The 21,508-nt window shown below is 42.4% G+C and overlaps 1 protein-coding gene and 1 non-coding gene across 2 annotated transcripts in view; one reads left to right on the plus strand and one right to left on the minus strand.

The window, feature by feature from the left end:
• Positions 1–21,508, minus strand: part of ZMYM4 (zinc finger MYM-type containing 4) — a 154,431-nt gene that overhangs the window by 3,183 nt on the left and 129,740 nt on the right. Inside the window, exons 27-29 of the mRNA XM_049774621.1 lie at positions 7,860–7,971; positions 5,245–5,493; positions 780–909 (exon numbers count right to left, since the gene is read on the minus strand). Coding sequence (XP_049630578.1) covers positions 780–909; positions 5,245–5,493; positions 7,860–7,971 — 491 coding nt within the window. The remainder of the gene's footprint in view (positions 1–779; positions 910–5,244; positions 5,494–7,859; positions 7,972–21,508) is intronic.
• On the plus strand, positions 9,898–10,004 carry LOC126012958 (U6 spliceosomal RNA). The gene has a single exon (XR_007497299.1). It is a non-coding gene; the product is annotated as a U6 spliceosomal RNA (small nuclear RNA).

The following is a 21,508-nucleotide window of genomic DNA, read 5'->3' on the forward strand; positions in this document are numbered from 1 at the left end:
AGCGGTGTTTGCCTTGCAAGAAGCCGACCCAGGACCTAAGGTGGTTGGCTTGAATCCTGGCGTCCCATATGGTCCCCCGTGCTGCCAGTAGCTATTTCTGGCCCAAAAACAAACAAACAAACAAAAAAGGTAAATATTTGGGGCTGGAGCAATAGTGTAGCGGTACTGCATTTGCCTTGCATGTGGCAAAGCCAGGATGGACCTGGTTCGATCCACAGCATCCCATAAAGTCCCCCTAGCCAGGAGTAACAATCCCTGAACGTCACTAGGTGTGGCCCAACCCCTTACCTCCCCCTAAGAAGTATTTGTCTTGGAAGATAGTAACAAGGTTTTGTTTTGGTTTGGTTTTTGGGTCACACCCAGCAGTGCTCAGGGGTTACTCCTAGCTCTACGATCAGAAATCGCTCTTGGCAGCCTGTGGGGGAGGGGGGGGCGCAGGACCATATGGGATGCCAGGATTTGAACCACCGTCCTTCTGCATGCAAGGCAAATGCCTTACCTCCATGCTATCTCTCCGGCCCGATAGTAACAAGTTTGAGTGTTTGCCTTGTACCTGGTCAATCCAGGTTCGACCCAGCCCCATATAACCCATTCAGCCCACTATGAGTAATTGCTGAGCATCACCAGGTGTGGCCCCAAATCAAGCGAAAAATTTAAAAAGCTAAATATTTGTCTAAAGTCAGAGATTAGCAGCATTCTGATATTCAAGCATCTGAATTCCAAAATATATTTGCTTCTCTCAGAATGTACTGCATCTATTTCAGAAGAAAATCACTTACCATTTCGACAGGTAAAACTCATAAAGTCGAACCGGACATCTTAGAGGGTTGTCAGTATTTTCTGCCATCTCCACACCTACTGGAACTTCATCATCTTCATTTCGTTTCCTCTTGCCAATAGTTACCTTATCTTGTAAAACAAAAAAAAGATTTAAAAAGTCTTATTTAGGTTTCAAGATACCCAATGAGTTTTACATCTGGATAGAACTATCCCTCTTCCTCCTTCACTCAATATATACGTACAAGCACTGAGTAACTGTGAAATATTAAGATCTCAGTATGTCTATGTGCTTAGTGCACACCTGACAGTATTAAGATGGTAGCTCTGAGCAAACCCAGAGTTTCATAACCATGTAGTTTTTAAACCATAGTAGGAACAAAGGTCCAACCTGGTATCTTCCTAGAGATTGTAACAGAACTGCTACCTCTTCATATACAACAGATAGGGTTCTTGCCTTGCACCGAACCAATGAGGATTCAATCCCTGGCACTGTCATGGTAACATGAACTCTGCCATGTTACTGTCATGCTAACAGAACAAGGTGTAAGCCCCAAGTACTGCAATGTGTAGCTCTAAAAGCAAGTTTATTTTTTCTGTTGTAAGGCAACATAATCTAATAGGCATTTGTTCATGTTTCTTTTCTTTATTCTTATCATGAGAATTGGAATTTGGACGGGGGTCACACCAGGAGCACTCGGGTTACTCCTGGCTCTACGCTCAGAAATTGCTCCTGGCAGGCTTAGGGGACCATATGGGATGCCAGAATTCGAACCACCATCCTTCTGCATGCTGCTATCTCTCTGGGCCCTGGAAATTTTTTTTTTTTTTTTTTTTTTTTTTTTACTTTTCTTTTTTTGGAGGGAGGGAATCATACTCAGTTGTGCTCAGAAATGCACTGGGAGGGGACTGGAGCAATAGCACAGTGGTAGTGTGTGTGACGCTGTTGACCTGGGATAGACACAGGTTCGATACCAGGCATCCCATATAGTCCCCCAAGCCTGCCAGTAATCATGATCTTTTTTTTTTTTTTGGTTTTTCAGGCCACACCCGTTTGACACTCAGGGGTTACTCCTGGCTAAGCGGCTCAGAAATTGCCCCTGGCTTGGGGGGACCATATGAGACACTGGGGAATTGAACCTCGGTCCTTCCTTGGCTAGTGCTTGCAAGGCACACACCTTACCTCTAGCGCCACCTCACCAGCCCCAGTAATCCTGATTTCTAAGCGCAGAGCCAGAAGCAACCCCTGAACACTGCTGGGTGTGGCCCAAACAACCCCCCCCTCAAAATTAAGACTCACTTGAGAGGCTGAGAGATAGTATAGAGGGTAGGGTATTTGCCTTGCACAGGGCCAACCCAGGTTCTATCTCTGGCATTACAAAGGGTCCCCAGAGCCTGCCAGGAGTAACATTGAGTGCAAAGCCATAATTTATCCATGTACCGCCGACGTGATCACCATCACCCCCCCAAAAAAAGCATATTACTAGGAAAACCATATCATATGTCTAACTTAATAGAAGAAACGGAAGAAGAGAGGGAGGGAGAAAGAGAGGGAGGGAGGAAGAGGAGAGAGGGAAGGAAGGAGGGAGGGAGGGAAGGATTGATTGGATTGATTGAAGGATTTTAACCCCAAGAATTCTGAATCAGGGGCCGGAGAGATAGCACAGCAATAGGGCATTTTCCTCGCATGCAGCTAATTCGAACGAAGGGTGGTTCGAATTCCATCCCCATGCCTGCCAGGAGTAACCCCTGAGCACCAATAGGTGTGCCCCAAAAACGAAACAAACAAAACTTAAAAAAAAGAATTTTGCATCAAGTGCCAAGGGTTAAAAGTAAACTTTAACCCATTAACTTTCAAGAAAGTGGTAGACTTGAGAATCCATAGAAAAGGGTTCTTAAAATTGTTCTTTTTTTTTTTTTTTTGGTTTTTTTGGTTTTTGGGTCACACCCGGCGGTGCTCAGGGGTTACTCCTGGCTGTCTGCTCAGAAATAGATCCTGGCAGGCACGGGGGACCATATGGGACACCGGGATTCGAGCCAACCACCTTAGGTCCTAGATCGGCTGCTTGCAAGGCAAACGCCGCTGTTCTATCTCTCCGGGCCCTTAAAATTGTTCTTTACAAGGGGGGCAAAGGGGAGAAAAAAAGATTGCTCTTTACTGGCTCAAAACTCATTATCAGTTCGCGTATTTGAGATTTCTTATTTTTAATGTTTTTGCGAGGGAAAAGAGGTAAAGTCCATACTTCGTGTTAGACATTTCTTTAAATTCACCCTGGTTTCCTATTTACAGACTATCTAAATAGAAAAACTTTCACTAGCAAATCATTGTAAAAAGCAGCTGATCTTGTTGGGGTTTTTTGGTTTGTGCCATACCAGACAATGCTCAGGGATTACACTCCTGGCTCAGCATTCAAGGTTCACTCCTGAAAAGCTGTGACGACCTGGGAATTGAACCCAGGTAGGTCATGTGCAACGCAAGCCGCTCTCCAGCCCCCAAAGCAGCACATACGGAAAGATCAGCTAAGCAGGAAACATGTGACCAAAACAAACAGGATATAGACAAATGGTGGAAAATGCATTAATATTTTCTAAAAGGGGCAAATGTGAACAAAAGTGAACATCAAGGTGATTCTTACAGATTTTCGTTTTAGTGGGCTGGAGGACCAACAGTACAGAGATCAAGACACTTACCCTTGCATGGGGTTAACCCTGTAATCCCTGGCACCACATACCATTCCCATTAGGTGTGAGCCCTAAGCACAGAGTTTGTAGCAAGCCATGAGAGCACTGTGAGGTGTAGTTCAAAATGCCCCCAAAGATTTAAGTCTCAGGAACTATAAATTCTACAACTCAAATATTTCACTCATCCCAAGGGATCTAACAGTTTGAGTACCTTTAGTGTCAGGAATAAGCCCTGATTGAGCACAGCCAGGTGTGGCCCAAAAATAAAAACAAACAAACCAAATACTACACTTACCTTGCACATTTTGATAAAAACCATCAGGTTCTGATCCCCATATTAGTTCCCTGAGTCCCACCTGTAGTGATCCCTGAACACAGAGTCAGGAATAAGCCCTGAGCACTGCCAGGTATGCCCCAAAAAGAAAAAAAAATTTTTTTATTTTTTTTATTTTTTAGTTTTTGGGCCACACCCTGCGGTGTTCAGGGGATACTCCTGGCTGTCTGCTCAGAAATAGCTCCTGGCAGGCTCTGGGGACTATATGAGACACCAGGATTCGAACCAACCACCTTTGGTCTTGGATCGGCTGCTTGCAAGGCAAACACCGCTGTGCTATCTCTCCGGGCCCAATTTTTTTTATTTTTACAATGTTAACTCAATACGAATAAGAGGTTATCTGGAAAAAATATTGAAAAACTGTTTATAGGGGCCGGAGAGATAACATGGAGGTAAGGCATCTGTCTTGCATGCAGAAAGATTGTGTCTCGAATCCCGGCATCTCATATGGTCCCCCAAGCCTGCCAGGAGCAATTTCTGAGTGTACAGCCAGGATTAATCCCTAAGTGCTGCCGGATATGACCCAAAACCAAAAACCAAAACAAACAAACAAAAAAGAAAAGTAAAGAAAAACTGTTTATTCAAAAATTAAGATGATTCCTTTCTGTTTGTTTTCGGGTCACACACAAGCTTATTCCTGGCTCTACACTCAAGAATCACTCCTTGCAGGACTCAGGGACTTCATTGGGTGCTGGGGATCTAACTTGGGTTGGCATTGTGCACGATAAGTGCTCTAACTGCTGTATTATAGCTTTGACCCAAAAGGGTTCCTTTTAACAAAGGACTGACCTGATGCCTCTAAGTCAATGATTCTCAATATTGGTTGGGAAGGGTTTTTTTTTGGTTTTTGGGTCCCACCCAGCAGCACTCAGGGTTACTCCTGGCTCTTCACTCAGAAATTGCCTCTGGCAGGCTCATGGGACTATACAGGATGCTGGGAATTGAACCACCATCTTCTGGGTTTGCCTCGTTCAAGGCCAACAGCTGTACTATCTTTCCAACCCTATCCTGAGAAGTTTAATAATGTCTGTTGTTTAGACTTTCCCTGACAAATTAAATTTAGAAGAATTTTTTAAAAAAGCAACAATAAAAAAGAAATAAAAGTAAAACGAAACAAAAAGCAACAACAGTTTAAAAGCCAGTAAAAGAATGAAAGTACCCATCTCACTGAAAGGATTAAGTACCATCTCACTGAAGCCTGACTATAATTACCCTCTGCAATATGTATTTTTAAAATTTTTTTATTTATTCATTAATTTAGGGGTTTTTCTTTTAGGCCATACATGGCAATGCACAGGGCTTATTTCTGGCTCTGCTGAGGGATCAAACTGAGGTCAGCCACATATGAAAGGCAAGAGTTTTATCTGCTGTACCATTTCTCAGGCCTAATATGTCTTTACTTAAACACAAATGACACTTCAGATAAAAATCTTTGAGCTTCCACCCCCCACCTGGTTCTGACTCCTGCTTCTGTAAAGGTGGGAAAAACTTCAGATATGTCATCTTGGTGCTGTACTTCAGAGTCCTGGTCCGTCTCATCACATGGGCAAATGAAAGTTTCAAGTGCTCAGTAACATTCTTTAGTTGAAAATATTTGGTATTGAAGAAAAGGAGGGTGTTCAAGAGGACAATTGGTGAATAAGCACCCAGCTGTTTGCATTCCCATAAATGCTCTTCTTCAATTCGAGAGAACATGTAACCTGGACAAAAAGGAAAAGAAATAGTACTGACTTGTTAAGGATTAAATTATTCAACAATGTCTCACAATACGAAGACAGTAAAGAAACAGAAAAGAAATTACTACAAAGAAAGCTCAGATGATTCCACTGAAGAAGATATTCACAATATCTCACAGAATTCTCTAACCCTATTTTTGTAACTTTAGAATAAGGGTTGGCAAATGCTTTCTGTAAAGGGCCAGATAAAAAATTAATTTCAGCGTTGTGGTCCTTGAAGGCTCTGAATAATCTTGCTATTATAAAAGGAGCTATCAATAATATATAAACAGGTATGACAATATATCAGTAAAATTTATTTATAGACATAAAATTATTTTCATATGCCAAGTGATTTTGTTTTCATTTCCCCAATAATACAAAAACACTAAGAACATGCGGACTCAGAATACCAGCCTTATAATTCATGAGTTCATGAGTTCCAATTCCCAATGTCACACTTGTGCCAAGTGCAGTCCTGGCAGCTTTGATGTCTGCCATCAGTCACTGCTCACAATTTCTGGCTGTACAACAGTGAACCGTGTCCTTGTAAGCACAAAATGCTGGAGAGCACCACAACCAGAACTTGTGTGCTTCGACTAAAGGAGTGCAAATCTTGATGAATACCAAAGTCAACTGTCCAAGTACTGAAAATCTAATATGCAACTGTTCAAATGAGCAACACAGCAAGAAGAGTGCCAATTCCACAGACAGGTGTGCATGCAACCTCTATTCATCACAACAGCACTATTAACAGAAGTCAGGAAATGTTTAGGAGAGTAAGAGGCACACGTTTAGGAGGGTAAGAGGCACACACCACATCCAGTAGCACTCAGGGTTACTCTTGGCTCTGTGCTCAGGTGTCACTCCTGGTAGTACTCTGGGGACCATATGGGATGCCAGATATCAAACCCGGATCAGTCGCATGCAAAGTAAACTCCGTCTCTGCTATGATATCGCTCCAGCCCCAGAAAGGGGATTTTTAAAGAAAAAACCCTTCTAACTCGTGGAAAGTAGAAAAACAGAGTACAGATCTAGCCCATGATTGTAGTTATACATTCCTATTTGAGACCATTACAGTTACTGACAACTGGTTCATTTTATTTGGCTATGGCATCTAAAGACAGGAAGCTCTCTCACTCTTAACCTCTTATCTTTAATGATATACAAGTGATTATTTCTTCCTAGCTTATTAAAACCTATTTCATTAGAACAAAGATAAGCAAACCTGGGGCCAGAGCGATAGCACAGCGGGGAGGGTGAGTGTTTGCCTTGCACATGGCCAACCTGGATCGATCCCCGGCATCCCACATGGTCCCCCCAACACTGCCAGGTGTGACTCCTGACCAGAGAGCCAGGAGTAACCCCTGATAACCACTGGGTGTGGCCTAAAAAAATAAAAAACAAACACCGAGTAAACCTTTCCCTGCATCTTTTTCATGATGCCCACTAAAGATAGGTTTTTTCTATTCTTTACACACTCCTGCCTATATTTGCATCCTACTTTTGGGAGGTGACCCCCCTCCCCCCAAAAAAAAGAATGAATTTCTTACATTTTTAAATGCTAAGCCTACCAAGCGAGCATGCCAGTCAAAATGTTTCACAGGCACTTTGTAGCCTAACAAAAAGGGTAACAATTTCCTGAACACCATCTTCAAACTCTCCATTCATATTTGAGAAGCTGAGAGTGGGGAGTCACGTTGGTTAGTGACTTGGACTCACAGAGAAAATTCTAGGAAGACGTAACTTTTCTTGGGAGTGATTCCCAATGCCCAAGGAGCTGAGAGACCATTCCAAATGATACTCGGCCAACTGGAATGGAACGGCTTATAACTTTGGCCCAGTGGAGTGTAAGGATCACCAGGGCCAATCCAGCACTGCTCAGAGTCAAAGAGGATCACACAGAGCAATGATAAAGATTGAACTTGGGGCCTCAGACATGCAAGGAATATGCTAAATCAATCCCTCTGCGCTATGTGCCTCACCTCAAGACTTAATTCTCAGAATGACCAGTTTTTATAAACTATTGACAAAGTTGTAGATTGCTAAAAAGTTGAATCCAGAAATAGCACTGATAGTGTGCAACTTTACTAAGAATACTAGATCAAAAACAGTTCCTAAGATGTCAACCTAGTCTCAAGTTACTTTTTTTCCCAACAGTTAATACATACATGTACATACATCCTAGAAAAGTTACAGTTCACTAAATAAAATTTAAAAGTATTTTCTCCCAAAACCCAAATGTTATATATAGTATAAAAACATAAAATGATTTATAAATAAAATGATCACAAAATAAGCAATACAGAAAGATATCATAAACAGAATCAAAATAAAATTAGTGATCCTACCATTAGGAAGTATTGTAGGTTCCCATATTTTCAAGAGTTTGGTAAGTTCGATCATAAATCTGGAATAGGGCTCAGTAAAAATGTTATCTATCCTACCATTTTCAAACAGGTACTATAAGAGAAAAGAAATGAAACATACATGTTGGTATAAAGAAAATTTTTAAGGAATATAGCTTACCCTTAATTTTTTCTTATACAACATTGGAACCATTTCAATGTTAAGTATTTTATAGATACATGTTTAAGTAACTGGATTCAAGCTAAATATTCCTTCCACATAAATTTCATTATTTCAAGCACTGATCTTACAAAGTAAGAATTTTTATTTTCATTTAAAATCAGTTAACTATTGTAAATAACATAAGAACTCTTTACACTGAGGGTCAGTGACAGAGTATTTGCCTTGCTAGTGAGAGACCCTGCGTTCAAGTTCTGGCATCAACAAAATAAACCAAAAAAAGCACTTGAAATTTCTATTTTAACAACTGGAAATGCTAACAACTTGTTCTACTGCAGATTTCTCAAATAACTTTTCCTGATTCTAGGTATGCACTTAGTTTTTGAGTCATTGCAAAATTATTTTTTAGAATAATTCAGTTAGCTAGAATCTAGTAAACGGAAGATACCCAAATTTTAAGTATCAAAGTACTCAGCTTTGTCCCACAACATAAGCTTTTAAATGTTTAAGTCTGTGGAGCCAGAGCAATAACAGCAAATAGGGCATTTATCTTGCCTGTGGCCAACCGGGGCTCAATCCCTGGTATCCCATATAGTCCCCCAAGCCTGTCAGAAGTAATTCCTGAGTGCAGAACCGGGAGTAACCCCTGAGTTTAAGTCTGTGTCAGAGAGATAGCACAGTGGGTAGGACGATAGCCTTGCATGGGAATATCCCAGGATTGAATACTGGCACCACATAAGATCATATAAGTCTGACAGGAGAGATCCCTAAGCACAGAGCCATAAGTAAGCCCTGAGCAGAATCTGTTATGATCCATACCCCTAATAACCCCCAAAAAAGTTTGTCTTCTAATTATAGGGTGTAAAATGTTAATTATAACTACTTTAAGATTCACATCACAGGAAAAAAACATAACAACTGTGTAAAATATTGTTTAAAAACAACTGGAAGGGATCAGAAAAAAGAGTACAATGGGTAGATGTTTGCCTTACATATATGGCTGACCCAGGTTCGATCCCCACAGGTCCCCAGAGCCTGCCAGAAGTGATCACTGAGTGCAAAGCCAGGAGTTAAGACTTGAGAACTAGAGTGTGCACCCGCCCACCTCCACCCCCCCCCAAAAAAAAAAAAACATGAAACATATAGAAAATCCTAATAGGGAGCTAGGAAAATAACTCAAAGGGAAGAGTGCATGCCTAGATATGGAGGCCTAATTCCAATTCCTGTCATCTCACTTCCACCACTATCACCCGAAGCACAAGAGTGCTTGGCCAACAACACTGCTGCTGGAGGGTAGATAATGGTTTTGAACAGTCCCAGCCCCTTAGTAATGCTTCAGAGAATTCCCAAACCTTTTTTTTTCCAAAGATCTCAAAATAAATCAATGACCTAAATAAAACAGCTAAAACCATAGGTGAATAAGTTTTGATGACCCTGAATTAGGCATTCTCATAGATTCTCAGATAAAACACCAAAATAATAAACAACAACAACAAAAATAAAAATTTTCATGTCTGCCACAAAGGCAGACAGGGGAAAAGGCGGGAAGGAAACTAGGGACAATGGTGGCGGGAAATGTGCACTGGTGAAGAAAAGGGTGTTGGAAATTGTTTGACTGGAACTCAATCATGAACCACTTTGCAACTGAATCTCATGGTGAATCAAAGTATTAAAATAAATTCTTCAAAAAAACGTCTGTGCATGTAAGTTTATTGCAAGTAAAGAGAAAATCCAGAGAATGGTAGATAATATATTTATAAGTATCTGAAAGAGTTCAATATGCAGATGTAAACTATAACTCAATAAAAAATAAAAGATATAAGTAAATAACAAAGAAATAAATTTAAAAATGGGGGGCCGGTGCTCACTTCTGCAGCACATATACTAAAATTGGAACAATACAGAGAAGATTAACATGGTCCCTGTGCAAGGATGACACGCAAATTCGTGAAGTGTTCCATATTTTTTATAAAAATAAAAAGGGGGGGAAGGGCCGGAGCAGTAGGGCATTTGCCTTGCACACACTAACCCTAGGATGGGCCGTGTTCAATCCCCCAATGTCCCATATGGTCCCCCATGCCAGAAGCGATTTCTGAGCGCATAGCCAGGAGTAACCCCTGCCAGAGTGTCACCGAGTGTGGCCCAAAAAGCAAAAAACAAAAACAAAAACGGGGGGTGGAGGGGAGTTTCTAAGAATACAACAGCCAAAAAACATGAAAATATGTCCAATGTTATTAGTCATTAGGGAAATTCCAATCAAAACCACATGAGTTACTACTTTATACCTTTTAGATGACTGTTAAAAATTAAACTTGGTATAGATGTGGAAATAATGGAACCTTCAAACACTTTCTAGAAATACAATATAGGACATATTTATGTGTTTACATACATTATGCATACAGTAACATAATAAGAAAATTAACCATACAACAATTCTGTACCAATGCCCATTAAAAAACTACATGGGACCAGAACAGTAACACAGCAGGTAGGATGTTTGCCTTGCACGCGGCCAAACCAAGGCTGACCCAGGTTTGATCGTCAGCATCCCATACGGTCCCCTCCCCTCACTCTTGCCAGGAGTCACAGGATGTGACAAGCGTCACAGGATGTGGCCCAAAAAAGAAAAAAAAAATTGCAAGACTCAAACTCAGAGTGAAAGAACAGTGGGTAGGTAGTTTGCCAACCAGGTTCCTCAGCACCACCCCACAGATCCCCTGAGGGAAAAGCCAGAAAGTAAGCCCTGATTGCAGTCAACAGCAATTCCTGAGAACTGCCAGATGTGGTCCAAAACAAAGAAACAAAAGTGATTCATACTACAATCATGATGAATCTTGAAAACAGCAACTAAAAGAAAAGGGAGACACATAATGCGACATACAATTCAATGAAAGAGGAATATCCAGAATAAGCAAATCCTTAGAGATAGAGAGTAGGTTTGTGGTTGATTAGGGACTATACTGAGAATTGAAAAGGGATTTCCACACAGAGGATAAAAAGTTCTGGAAATGGGGGCAGGAGAGATAGCATGAAGGTAGGCATTTGCCTTGCATGCAGAATGGTGGTTCAAATCCCGGCATCCCAGATGGTCCCCCGAGCCTGCCAGGAGCAATTTCTGAGCGTAGAGCACTGCCAGGTGTGACCCAAAAACCAAAAAAGAAAGTTCTGGAAATGGAGAGTTGTGATAGATATACAACATTATGAAAGTAAAAGTACATATTCCTACATTGAACACTTTAAAATAATTTTGTATAGGCATATTACCATATTTTGTATATGAGCATATATTTCTATATATGAATATTAGTAATGGATCAAGGTTGAATAATTTATTTGCATTTAAATTTTCTTTTCTTTTTTTTTTTTTTTTTTTGGGGTTTTGGTTTTTGGGCCACACCCGGCGGTGCTCAGAAATAGCTCCTGGCAGGCACGAGGGACCATATGGGACACCGGGATTCAAACCAACCACCTTAGGTCCTGGATCAGCTGCTTGCAAGGCAAACACCGCTGTGCTATCTCTCTGGGCCCGCATTTAAATTTTCTCTCTCTTTTTTTTTTTTTTTTGGTTTTTGGTTTTTGGGCCACACCCGGTAACGCTCAGGGGTTACTCCTGGCTAAGTGCTCAGAAGTTGCTCCTGGCTTGGGGGACCATATGGGACACTGGGGGATCGAACCGGGGTCCGTCCAAGGCTAGCGCAGGCAAGGCAGGCACCTTACCTTTAGCGCCACCGCCCGGCCCCCCGCATTTAAATTTTCTATGCCCATAATGAACTTGTCCTCTAAAATTAAAAATGTCCAAAAACAGGCATATATTGTCATAAATACTTGGTATTATCAAACCTCACAATCTTTTTTTTTTTTTTTTGAGCCATACCCTGTGATGCTCAGGGATTGCTCCTGGCTCGGGGGACCATATGGAACACCAGGGATCGAACTAAAGTCCATCCTGGATTGGCAGCGTGCAAGGCAAATGCCCTACCGCTGTGTTATCGCTCAGGCCCACAATCTTTTTTTGGCGTTTTGGGCCACACCCAATGACGCTCAAAGATTACTCCTGGCTATGCACTCAGAAATCCTCCTGGCTTGGGGGACCATATGAGATGCCAGGGATCAAACTGTGGTCCATCCTAGGTTAGCACATGCCCTACCATTTGCACCATTGCTCTGGCGCCACAATCTTTATCCTGATTACAGCAATTAATCTCTATTTTATTATCAAAGAAATAGTTCAACAAAGTGATAACAAGTAGACTCTTAAGTATGACTGCTTAAGTCCAATCTTTGTGACAATGTAACCTACCTCTAGGATCTAGGGCAACTTACCTAACTTACTGTCTCAAGTTCTATACTTCACAGGTCATATTGAACATTAAGTAGGCTAATAGGTAAACATGTGCTTTTTACACATGCATGCACGTTTTGGGATCAGCCCCAGCAAAATTCAAGAGTCTACTTCTGGCTCTGTACTTGGAGTACCTCTCCTGCTACACATTTCTTAGGGTTTCTTTATTTAGAGGCCACAACTGGTGGGACTCAGTAATTACTCCTGGCTCTATGCTCAGGGATCACTACTGGTGGGACTTGAGGGACCACATAGAATATCATATGGTATCAAAACTCAAAAATAGTTGGGAGGGGTTATGTCACTTGTTACTTTCCTAAATGTTTTTGATTGGGGGGGGGGTGTCTCTGGGTTGTACCTAACTATGTTCAGGACTATGTGGTTCTGGGGAGAGAACAAAGTCAGTGTTGTGCATAGCAGATGCCATTGAACTACCCTCGAGACCTGTTTTGCCTATATGTTTTAATTGGGGGAAGATGTTTAGGGGCCACACCTATAGTCGCTCAGGATTTACTCATGATTCTGTGGTTATGGATAACTCCTGCTCTGTGCTGAAAAACCTTACAGGGATAGAAACTGAAGTCAGAACTGTGCAAGGCAAGCACAAAAACCCCTGTACCGCCTACCACCTTTCCCCTTTGGGGGAGTGGCAAGGGGTTTCCCAAGTGGTATGAAGGAAGTGGGGGCCTCAGGGGCCTCAAAGAGAAAGTGCCTGGTGATTCAAAGCAAGAACATGAGGATTCAGTGCCCCCACACATGCTCTGCAGCTCTGCCTTAGAATGACATGAGCCATCGAAAGGTGATCCTGGACCTGTGGGGTGGCACCAGTGATGCTCAGAAGATATTGTACCAGGAACTTAAATAGGGTGGGCTATATGAAGGCAAAAATTGTAGCCCCTATACTATCTCTCTAGTCACCACTTTGCTACTTTTTTCATTTGCCAATTAGACCCCTTCCCAGGAAAAGGCAGTAATGTTGGTGTATGTATAAATAATGCAGTACAAATCAATTATATTCTTATATATTTGGGTTGTTTTGTTTTAAATTCCTTTGGAAGGAGCATAATCCTGCCTATGCATTCAGGAAATAACTCCTTGAAAGGTTGGGACCATATGGGATGCTGGGTATCAAATCCAGGCCAGCAAATGAGCACTCTATCCACTGTACTATTGCTGTTCCCAAAAGTTCATTTCTTCAGTGGGGGGGTAGGGTTGGGGTCACACCTAGAGGCGCTAAGGAGTTATTCCTGGCTGTGCTCAGAAATCGCTCCTGGAAGGCTCCGAGGACTGCAGGGAATCGAACCGTGATCCACCTGTGGATTGGCCGCATGCAAGGCAAACTCCTTACCACTACACTATTGCTCTAGCCCCGTGTTCCCAAAAATTCTTTTTTTTTTTTGGTTTTTGGTTTTTGGGCCACACCCAGTAACGCTCAGGGGTTACTCCTGGCTATGTGCTCAGAAGTTGCTCCTGGCTTGGGGGACCATATGGGACACCGGGGGAATCGAACCGCGGTCCGTCCAAGGCTAGCGCAGGCAAGGCAGGCACCTTACCTTTAGCGCCACCGCCCGGCCCCCCAAAAATTCTTAAAATAATCATAATCATTATCTTTAGGGGCAAGGTGATAATCAAAGGACAGAACCATAGGGCACCCAACCATTACTGAGTGCAACAAAGTACCTAATATAACCTCAAAAACAAAAAATAATTTTAAATATAAAATTTAATATGGTCACAGCAATTCTTGGTAGTGCTCAGGCTTTTTACTTCTAGTTTTATGTTCAGGGATCATTCCTGACTGTTCTGGGAACCAAGTATGGTGTTGGGAATAGAACCCAGGTTAATTGTATGCAAGGGATGAGCCTTATGTGCTATACTTTCTGTCCAGCTTAACAAGATTTTTTTGAAGGGAAGGATATAAAATATGTGAGGGTCAGGGCCTGAGCAATAGTACACAGCAAGCAGGGTGCTAGCCTTGCATGCACCCAACTCAGGACCGATCTCTGGCATCACATATGGCCTCCCAAGTCTCACTAAGAATGATCTCTAGCAGAACCAGGAGAAAGGCCCTGAGCAGTCAGATCTGGTCCTATAATAAAACAAAAGTACTGGGGCTGAAAAGGAGTACAGAGGAGTCCCTGATCTACATTAGTGAAGCTCCACCATCCTCAAAATTAATTACTTTAAAAGAAATGTGGGGAAGGGGCCAGAGAGATAGCACAGCAGTGTTTGCCTCGCAAGCAGGTGACCCAGGACCTAAGGTGGTTGGTTCGAATCCCGGTGTCCCATATGGTCCCCCATGCCTGCCAGGGGCTATTTCTGAGCAGATAGCCAGGAGTAACCCCTAAGCACCTCCGGGTGTGGCCCAAACCCCCCACCCAAATAAGAGAAAAGAAATGTGGGGAAGAGAAAACTACATTCAGAAGAGTGAATTTCCCTTTCTCCAAAGGGAAAAAAGCAGTAATCAGAGGGGACCAAAAAAATAGTACAGTGGGTAAGTCCTTGCACAATGGGTAGCGTTTGATCTCCAGCATCCCATATGATCCCTCAGGCAGGAGTGATCCTTTTTTTTTTTTTTTTTTTTTGGTTTTTGGGCTACACCCGACAGCACTTGGGTTACTCTTGGCTCTACACTCAAAAGCTACTCCTGGCACGCTTAGGAGACCATATGGGAATCAAACCCAGGAATCAAACCTGGGTGGGCTATGTGCAAATAAATGCCCTACATGCTGTACTATCACTTCAGCCCCAGGATTTTTAAAATTAATTTTTGTCAAGTTACATTCTCCCTAAATGGGGATTTTTTTTTTTGTTTTAGTTTTTTGTTTTTGGGTCACACCTAGCAGTGCTCAGGGATTACTCCTAGCTCTGCAGTCAGAAGTTGCTCCTGACAGGCTTAAGGGATCATAGGGGATGCCAGGATTCAAACCAGGTCTGTCCTGTGTTGGCTGTGTGCAAGGTAAACACCTTAATGCTGTGCTATTGCTTCAGCCCCTAAATGGGAAAATTTAAAAGTCTATTCATATTGACATCTCATACTTTCTTTCTCTTTTTAATTTTTTTGGTTTTGGGGTCACACCCAGAATTGCTGGGTTTTGGGGCCACACCTGGCGTTGCTCAGGGATTACTCCTGGCTGTCTGCTCAGAAATAGCTCCTGGCAGGCACGGGGACCATATAGGACACCGGGATTCGAACCAACCACCTTTGGTCCTGGATCGGCTGCTTGCAAGGCAAACTCTGCTGTGCTATCTCTCCGGGCCCCTGGCAGGTGTAACTTCTTAGTGCAGAGCCAGGTAACACCTTTACACCGCCAAGTGTGATCCCAAAACAAACAAAAAATCCGAATATTTAAATCTGGACAATTTAGTAACATGACAATATGAGCCATAAAAGGTAGCTAGTGGGCTGAGAGCATGCTTTGCATTCAAGAGGCCCAGGTTTGATACCTAGCATCTGGTCCCCAGAGCACTACCAAGACCACCAGAGCTATAGAAGCCCCCATACAAATGGATGTGGTACCAAGACAAAAAATTCATATATAGTAGACTATCTGACATAAAAATACAGAACAGAAAAACTGTTTTTGGAGGTTGGACACACCCAGCAGTGCTCAGGGCTTACTCCTGGCTCTGTGCTCAGGAACTACATATGAAAAACTTGGGGAACCAGATGGAGTGACAAAAATCAAACCAGGTCCAGTGCGTGCAAGGTAAGTACCTTCCTTACCTGCTGTGCTTCAGCCCTGAATTAAATAGTTTTAATTAGGGGCCAGAGTGATAGCACAGCAGGTAGGGCATTTGGCTTGCAAACAGCTGGGCTGGGTTCAATCTTTGGCACCCTATATGGTCCCCGAGCCTGCCAGGAGCTATTTCTGAGCACAATATCGGGAATAATTCCTGGGCACCACCAGGTGTGGCCTAAAATAAAAATAAGAATGTAAAAAAATAAAATTTTGATTTTGATTAATATTACCTCGATGACCATATTCTTTTCCTTTCCTTTTTTTTTTAATTTTATAATTTGGGGGGGGGGGTGATTTTGGGCCACACCCGGTGATGGGGTTACTCCTGGCTATGTGCTCAGAAATCGTTCCAGGCTTGGGGGACCATATGGGACGATGGGGAATAAAACTGCAGTTCATACTGGGTTAGCCGCATGCAACGCAAACACACCCTACCGCTGTGCCATCGCTCTGGACACTAATTTTTTAGATTTTTTTTGGCTATGCCCAGCAGTGGTCAGGGCACAGAAATACTGGAGAATAATTTAAGTCTCCTGCATAGCACAGCATATACAGCAAGCCTTTAAGACCTATCTCTTCTGGGCCAAATGATAAATTGTTCAAATTATTTAAATTAATGTAAAGTGTAAAGAAGAAAAAAGGGGGGAGGTCCAGAGAAGCTTTTGAGTTATACCCAGTTGTGCTATTTTTAGTATATGTGCTGCCAAATCGAGAACCCAGCTGTGCTATTTATTCCTGATTGTGCACAGAAAAGAACAATTAGCAGTGCTTGTAAGAATATACCTGGTGCTTGGGATTCAAACCAGAGTCAGTCACATGCAAGGCAAGCACCTTACCCTTCTCCTGTACTCTCTCTCTAGTCCCAAATTTTTTTTCCTTTTTTTTTTTCTTTTTTTTTTTTTTTTTGGTTTTTGGGCCACACCCGGCGGTGCTCAGGGGTTACTCCTGGCTGTCTGCTCAGAAATAGCTCCTGGCAGGCACGGGGGACCATATGGGACACCGGGATTCGAACCAACCACCCTTGGTCCTGGATCGGCTGCTTGCAAGGCAAATGCCGCTGTGCTATCTCTCCGGGCCCTCTAGTCCCAAATTTGGGGCAGAGAAAATACCCAGCTGTGCGAAGGACTGCACCTGGGCCAATCAGATGCAAGACAAGTAAGTGCCTGACCTACTGTAATACTCTCAGCCACTGAGAATTTTTAAATAAAAATACATTTAAATAAACAAATTAAATTAATAATTTCTTGACATCTACAACTGATAAAAATTTTAAATATTTGGTGTTAGTGAGGCAAGAACGATAGCAAGGTAAGGTGCATGCCTTATATATGGGCAATATGGGTTCAATCTGATACCCTATGTGAATGCAGGAGTGATCATTGAGTGCAGAACCAGGTCCTGAACATGTAGGGTGTGGCCAAAAAATTAAATTTTTTTAGAATCATAATATAAACTCCAAGAGTGTGGGAAGCATGTTCAGAATCTTTATACCTTATGCCTAAGCAAAATGTATTCTATGGAGAGGGCAGGGAGGGGGGTAGCACGGGGGAAAAATGCATTCTATGTACAAATGCATTGTACATTGTAAATAAAATTTGTTTGACATACCATTAAAACATCCTTTATGGATTTGGAAGTACCTACCACAAAGAGTAACAGTGTTTACTTCGCATACAAGAGGCCCAGATTCAACCCCCAGCACACTAGAATGATGCCACTAGAGTCACTAAAATAATGCCAGATATGGTCCCAAAATAAAAAATCTTTTACTAAGGACTGGAGAGACAGCACAGAGGTATGGCATTTGTGTTGCACACAGCCTACCCAGGACACACCTAGGTTCAATTCCTGGTATCCCATATGGTCCCCAAGCCCACCAGGAATGATTTCTGAGCACAGAGCCAGGAGTAACTTTAAGCGCCGCTGGGTGTGGCCCAAAAACAAAACAAAAATCTTTTACTATCTAGAAACTGGAGAGGAAGGTAGGCATTTGTCTTGCATGCAGCTGAGCTGGGTTCAATCCCCAGGTGGGGACTTACTAAGGAACAAAGGAATCAACTCAATTATGAAGAAAAATAATTAGTTATCCTACCAAAAATGCTATTTATCAGAAATATACTTGTATTATGTAAAAAATGAATTTTAGCTGTTGATTAAAGATGTCATTTCTAGGGGCCAGAGAGATAGCACAGTGGATAAGGTGTTTGTTTTGCATATAGCCGACCCAGGTTCAATCCACAACATCCCATATGGTCATCGCTTCCCCTAACCCAGCTGGCCAGAAGTAATTTCTGAGCATAGAACCAGGAGTAATCCCTTAGCACCACCAGGTGTGGCTCCCCAAGAAAAAGATGTCAATCCCAAAACCAGAGAGATAGTAGAGGAATGAAGAGGTTTGCCTCCCATATAGCCAATGGAGTTCCATGCCCAACACTACATATGGTTCCTAAGTACGGCCAGTAATTGCTAAACCAAAACAAAAAAAACAAAAAATGAGATGTCAATCTCAAACACATCCAAATAGAAAGAAATAAGGGAATTTTAATTAATTACTACAGCAGCCTAATGGACATTCTCAAGTACAGGAATATTTGATTCCTATTGTGTGGCAACATCATTTTAAAGAAGTATGTGGAGTTATGCCTTTAAAAATAATAATGTTGGGCCCGGAGAGATAGCACAGCGGCATTTGCCTTGCAAGCAGCCGATCCAGGACCAAAGGTGGTTGATTCGAATCCCGGTGTCCCATATGGTCCCCCGTACCTGCCAGGAGCTATTTCTTTTTTTTTTTTTTTTGTGGTTTTTGGGTCACACCCGGCAGTGCTCAGGGGTTACTCCTGGCTCCATGCTCAGAAATTGCTCCTGGCAGGCACGGGGGACCATATGGGACGCTGGGATTCGAACCGATGACCTCTTGCATGAAAGGCAAACGCCTTACCTCCATGCTATCTCTCCAGCCCCACCAGGAGCTATTTCTGAGCAGACAGCCAGGAGTAGCCCCTGAGCACCGCCGGGTGTGGCCCAAAAACAAAAACAAAATAATAATAATAATGTTGAGGAGCCAGAGAAATAGCATAGAAGTAGGGCATTTGCCTTGCATGCAGAAGGACGGTAGTTCGAATCCCGGCATCCCACATGGTCCCCCGGGCCTGCCAGGAGCAATTTCTGAGCACAGACCCAGGAGTAACCCCTGAGCGCTTCCAGGTGTGACCCAAAAACAAACAAACAAACAAAAACAAAACAAAACAAAAAAATAATAACGTTGGATCGCAGCCGACCACCTTTCAAGCCACTGCCGCCTGAATCCAAGGTTGTGGACTCTGGGGCCAACCCCATCCAGAAGTGTCTTCAGAAGCCAAGTGATCAGAAGTGAGCTGGAACTGCCCAAGAAGGGTGGAGCCCCAGAGGAGCCCAGCCACCCCACTTAGCTCCACTTAGCTCAATGAACATCTCCTAGTCAATGAACCTTAGCACAACATGCAGAAAACATAAGACAACAGACCCAACAATGGGGAAACAATGCAGGCCAACACCATGCACAGAAAATGAAGATGAAAGCTCTGATAACCCAAAAAGTGCCAACCAGCTATTCAGCCTCTCAGATAAGGAGTTTAGAGAAGAAATATGGAGGATATTCATAGAAATCAAATAAAGCATTGATTGAGCTGAACAAACCATAAGTAAGAATCAAAAGGATCTGAAGACAGGAATCAAAAAACTCCAAATTGGGATAAAAGAACTGAAAAATGTGGTAGGCCAAATGAAAACCTCACTGGAAAGCCTCTCCCACAGAGTAACAGCAGCTAAGGACTCAATCAGTGAGCTGGAAAGATGAGGTGAAAAACAACTCCATACAAAAGAAGAAAATGGAAAACAACCTTAAAAAGCAAACAAGCAGACAAGGGAAAAATACTCAAAGAATGTGAACAGATGAAAACAGAAGTCTTGGGCCGGGAAGGTGGCGCTGGAGATAAGGTGTCTGCCTTGTAAGCGCTACCAAGGAACGGACCACGGTTCGATCCCCCGGTGTCCCATATGGTCCCCCCAAGCCAGGGGCGATTTCTGAGCACATAGCCAGGAGTAACCCCTGAGCGTCAAACGGGTGTGGCCCAAAAACCAAAAAAAAAAAAAAAAAAAAGAAAACAGAAGTCTTTGATAAACTCAACAGAAACAAAGTGAAAATTATGGGAGTCCCAGAGACACAGGAAGAAAATCCCCAGGAAGAATCAACAGTTAAGGAAATCATTGCAGAGAAACTCCCAGAGCTAAAGAGTGCATGCAACCAAATACTGCATGCCCCAAGAGTCCCAGCTAAAAGAGGTAAAAAAAAAAAAAAAAAAAAATCACCCAAAGACACATCCTATTCACAATAACAAATACCACAAATAGGGTTAGAATGCTGAAAGCAGCAAGATCAAAGAGGGAAGGAAATTGCATTCAAAGGAGCATCCTTAAGATTTACAGCAGACCTGTCACAAGAAACCCTCAAGGCCAGAAGGCACTGGTGAGATATAGTGACAAAACTCAATGAAATGAATGCTTTGCCTAGAATACTGCATCCAGCCAGAATTACTTTCAGGTTTGATCAAAATATACATAGCTTCACGGATAAACAACAGCTCGGAAACTTCAATAAATAAAAAACTTTAATAAATAAAAAATAATAATGTTAGGGGGCCGGAGAGATAGCATGGAGGTAAGGCATTTGCCTTGCATGCAGAAGGATGGTAGTTCGAATCCCGGCATCCCATATAGTCCCCCGAGCTTGCCAGGAGCAATTTCTGAGCGTAGAGCCAGGAGGAACCCCTGAGTACTGCCGGGTGTGACTCAAAAACAAAAATAAACAAACAAAATAATAATAATAATGCTGGGGCTGGAGCGGTGGAGCTAGAGGGAAGGCATCTGCCTTGCAAGTGCTAGCCTAGGACGGACGGCAGTTTGATCCCCTGGCATCCCATATGGTCCCCACAAGCCAGGAGCGATTTCTGAGCACATAGCCAGGAGTAACTCCTGAGCATCAACAGGTATGGCCCAAAAACAAAAACAAAATAATAATATTAAAGCTGGAGAATCTATCTCAGTGTAGAGTATTTGCCTAAGTGATGTCCTGAGTTTAATCCCTGACACCCAAAACCAAAAAATCATATAATCTAATAAAAATCAATGTTATCACGGTTTGTGTGGGTGCATAAAACAAGATAATTTTAAGTGAAAAAAGGGAAAGAAAAAGAGAGAAGTATGTGTTTGAGAATAAACTGACTTCTCCAGAATACGAATAGGCAAGCAAGAAATAAACAAGCAAGAGAGATACAATTTCAAGGAAGAACAAAAACTGAAGAGCAATCCAAATAGTTTCTACTTTTTTTTCTTTTTTGGTTTTTGA

Source organism: Suncus etruscus, chromosome 6 (assembly GCF_024139225.1).
Source record: "Suncus etruscus isolate mSunEtr1 chromosome 6, mSunEtr1.pri.cur, whole genome shotgun sequence".
NCBI lineage: Eukaryota > Metazoa > Chordata > Mammalia > Eulipotyphla > Soricidae > Suncus > Suncus etruscus.